The sequence below is a fragment of the Phaethon lepturus genome, unplaced genomic scaffold, assembly GCF_000687285.1.
Source record: "Phaethon lepturus isolate BGI_N335 unplaced genomic scaffold, ASM68728v1 scaffold21524, whole genome shotgun sequence".
In the NCBI taxonomy this organism is placed as follows: domain Eukaryota; kingdom Metazoa; phylum Chordata; class Aves; order Phaethontiformes; family Phaethontidae; genus Phaethon; species Phaethon lepturus.
This window is the reverse complement of record NW_010534329.1, coordinates 49,822-53,311: the sequence shown is the minus strand read 5'-3', so window position 1 is coordinate 53,311 and position 3,490 is coordinate 49,822. Positions and strand designations below refer to the sequence as shown.

At 47.0% G+C, this 3,490-nt stretch overlaps 1 protein-coding gene across 1 annotated transcript in view; it reads right to left on the bottom strand.

The window, feature by feature from the left end:
* Positions 1-2,362, bottom strand: part of ZAP70 (zeta-chain (TCR) associated protein kinase 70kDa) — a gene marked incomplete at its 3' end in the record, with an annotated part of 10,729 nt that extends 8,367 nt beyond the window's left edge. Inside the window, exons 1-2 of the mRNA XM_010285499.1 lie at positions 1,961-2,362; positions 461-621 (exon numbers count right to left, since the gene is read on the bottom strand). Of these exons, the coding sequence (XP_010283801.1) occupies positions 461-621; positions 1,961-2,362 (563 nt within the window). The remainder of the gene's footprint in view (positions 1-460; positions 622-1,960) is intronic.
* Between the last annotated feature and the right edge of the window lie 1,128 nt (positions 2,363-3,490).

Genomic DNA, 3,490 nt, shown 5'->3' with positions numbered 1-3,490 from the left:
TTGGCCCCTCCAGCCTCTTCAGCTAATTCTTTCTTGCCCTAACTCGTTCAGGAAATAATTAAATGACAGACTGTCTCACCTCAGCAGAGATGCAGAACAAATGCTTTCTCCTGTATTTTATTGGCCATACATTGTTTATGTGTCAATGTTAAATGTCTTCACCCACTGAACCCTGTATCTCATATCATCCAGTGCATTAACAAGTGTCCTTCATAGAGATATCTAAACATGAGAAACAAATAAAGCTCAAGATTGGCTCTTCATGGAGGCCAGACACTGTCTGGACAGTAATAGGTTTGGGGTGTCAGACTCTGTCTTTGTAAGATCTGTAACCACAGTCTGACCATATTCAGCTAAACCTCCTTTCAGGAACTGTCATGTGAAACAAGTAACTACAGGAGTTGGGGAAATGGTAAAAAGTACAGGGATCACAGCATCTGCCAGGGTTTTGCATGCTCACAGGAATTTCCCATCAGGTTGTGCTCCGGAGTAGAGCCTCCGTTCAGCTTCATCCCGGGCGATGTTGCCATGGTACCAGGGCATCCTCTCATGGGCTGTGGTGGCGATGAGCTTCTCCACCTGTGGAGCCTGGCTTATGATGGCCTGTTCGAGTGCATCGCCCTGGAAGAGAGTGAGAAATGAGACCTCCTGCCACTCTGCTGCATTATTGCATGGCTTCAGCTCAGTTTATTTTTGCACACTTTTGGACAGACGACACAGCAACTTGGAAGGTCTCGTAATTGAAGTGCCTGTGGCCTTAATCATGCCTATAGCAATAGTGGGTTGAATTCTGTTCTGCTGCAGAGCAGAATTCCTTGCTTATCTAAATAGGTCCCATCCTTTGAATCCAGCTGAAGTCCATTGACTTGCTGGTGAAGGAAGAGAGAAGTCATCATATTTTTATGGGGGACCTTGGCATCAGGCTTGCAGGGTGTCTTTCAACCTCGCATTCCTGGGAGAGCAGGACCTCCTTCTGGTGCCTCTGCCTTCCTGGCTGCTCACTGTCCCCAGACACTACAACTTGTCAAGAGCAGTGCAGTCTGGAAATCATGTGGGAGACCCTAAATTAATTTTACTGGCCCCACACGTTTTATAAACTGTAGTTTTTCGCTTGCCAGTAGGTGGCAATGTCCTTTGTGTTATCTACCAGTGCCCACAGATGTGCGTCAAGGAGAAACCGTATAGATGCCTCATTCTGTGAAGCACCTTTGGTCTAAAATAGGCCAAATGTAGAGATCTTTTGTATTCAGGCTCCAAAGAGAGAATGCCTGAGCATCTTTCTGCGAGGACCTGGAAGTGTCTGAGTAGGCACTCTCGAGGTGACAGCAGGTAGAAGGAAATTAATTATGTGGCTGCCAGTGAGACCATTTCCAGTTTTGCCTTATACATAGATTATGTGTATTCCAGGCTGCAGTAAAATGCAGGAACCCGTCTATAGCTATTTCTAAATTTAAATAACAGACGGACCTGATCCACTACCCAGTACCTCAGTCTCATAGGCAAAACCTCCACTGACTTGAAAGAGCAAGGAAAACCTGAGCAAGAATTTAAGTCTGATTTCATCACATCTTCAGCACAATGTTATGGAGGCACAGGCACCTCATGTGGAGAGCGATGGTCTAACCTCAGCAAGTGTCCCCTGTGCTGCAGAGGAGCAGATGGCACATGGGGAAATGCTTGCAAAGTGGGCAGAGAGCTCCAACACCCTGCAGAGCAGATGCAAAGCGAGCTGTTCAAAGAAAGAGTCTGAAGGCTTGGGAAGATGTTCAGACCTGTTTCTGAAGAAGAAACTAGAAAAGAGAGATTTAAGACTGCTCTTAGTGCCAACAGTCTCCGAGGAGAAGGACCTTGCTGTAAGAAGGGGATGACAGAGACAGAGGAGGTCGGGGCAGCAAGCAGCAGTAAGCCCCCTGGAGCACTCCTTGCACAGTCCCACACCGCCTTCGGCAATGGCCAGTACCTCTAGTTTCCATGTCTGCCGGACATATTCGCGCACCATATTGTCCCTCATGCTGTCGAAGACACCGGGCTGGGGCTCCACACCACTGGGGCGGTTGCAGGGCTTGCGGAGGGTGCAGCAGAGCCCATCAGCATCCTTGGAGTAAAACTCGCAGAGCTCCTCCGGCCCACAGTGTGCTTTGCCCCCTGCAATGGCGTAGGTCCCGTTCATCTGGCGCTCAATGGCATAGTGGTAAAACTGCAGGTTGCAGACCATGGAGAGGACGTACCCCCCTAGACTGCGCAGGCATTGCCGCAGCAGGAACAGGCCATCCGACATCCCCGCCAGCTTGAGGTACTCCTCCGCTTCTGACCTGGCAATGCTGCCATAGTAAAAGGGCAGGTGGGCAGCAGCGTCTGGCATCTCTGGGCGCTTACTGGGACTGCTTGGGTCGGCTCACGTGCTGCTGGTGCTCAATCTGGAAGAGAGAAGCAAAATTCTTCACTAACACATAATTTTCAAAAAGTTTTAATTGGAATTCAGGCTTGTCTGCCTAAAGGTTCTTCAGCCCTCAGCTGACTATCCGTAGCGTCATTTCAAACATCGCATGGGGAGTAACAGTGAGTGCATTCATATCCCCAGCCAGAGCATCCCACCATGATTCCTCTATCCTGCTCTGAATGCAGCTAGAAAGTGTAAGTAAAAATCCATCTGATCTTGATTTAAAGTTTTCAAGCCATAGAGAATGCACCGCATCCTACAGTGAATTGTTCCAATGGTTAATGGTTCGCTATCAAAAATGCGCTTCTTACATCCATCCTGAAGATTTTAGCTTTGACTTCCTACCCTTTTCTCTCCAGCCTTGTTCACAATAAAAGGAAATTCTGTTTTCTCTCTGAATAAATTAGTTTTGCCATGAGGGTCTGTAAAGCCAAAATTTTAAATGCAGTAAGATTAAAAAAATGAGATGGACATTAAATGTCTAAAAAACATTTAAATACACAATTGCACCAAACACAGCAAAAGGAGGTAAAAATAAACCCAAGTGCTTCTGGGCAGATATTAACCATCAGTTGACAAGAACAAGAAGAAACCTTCCTCTGATTGTCTCCTGAAAAATTTACATTTTTTTTTCCAACAATACCTGACTCTTGCTGGTTTCTGAATTTGGCCAATACTCTGATCCTGTTTGGCAGTTCCTATTTCTACATCGTGCACATGCTCCAGAGAGAGCTGGAGCTCAGATGTGGCCAGCCATCACCGCAAAGCGAGTTTAATCCCACTCTGTCAAGCTGCAATGTGCAAGTGTTACTGGAGGCCCCTGTTCAGAACAGCCTAAAACCCGAAACAAATCTACCGCTGTGCTGCTGCAGCAGCAGCTCGCGGTGGGAATCCAGAGAGAAATGGCCCTTTGCTGACTGAGTCGCTGCAGAGCCCTTTCTGCCAAAGAGCTATAGGTCTTGATTCAAATCATCTAAAAACCCACCCACAAACTGAAGCCAGTTTCCAGTGATTAATGGAAACATTATCATATCCAAAGGGTCTCATTTG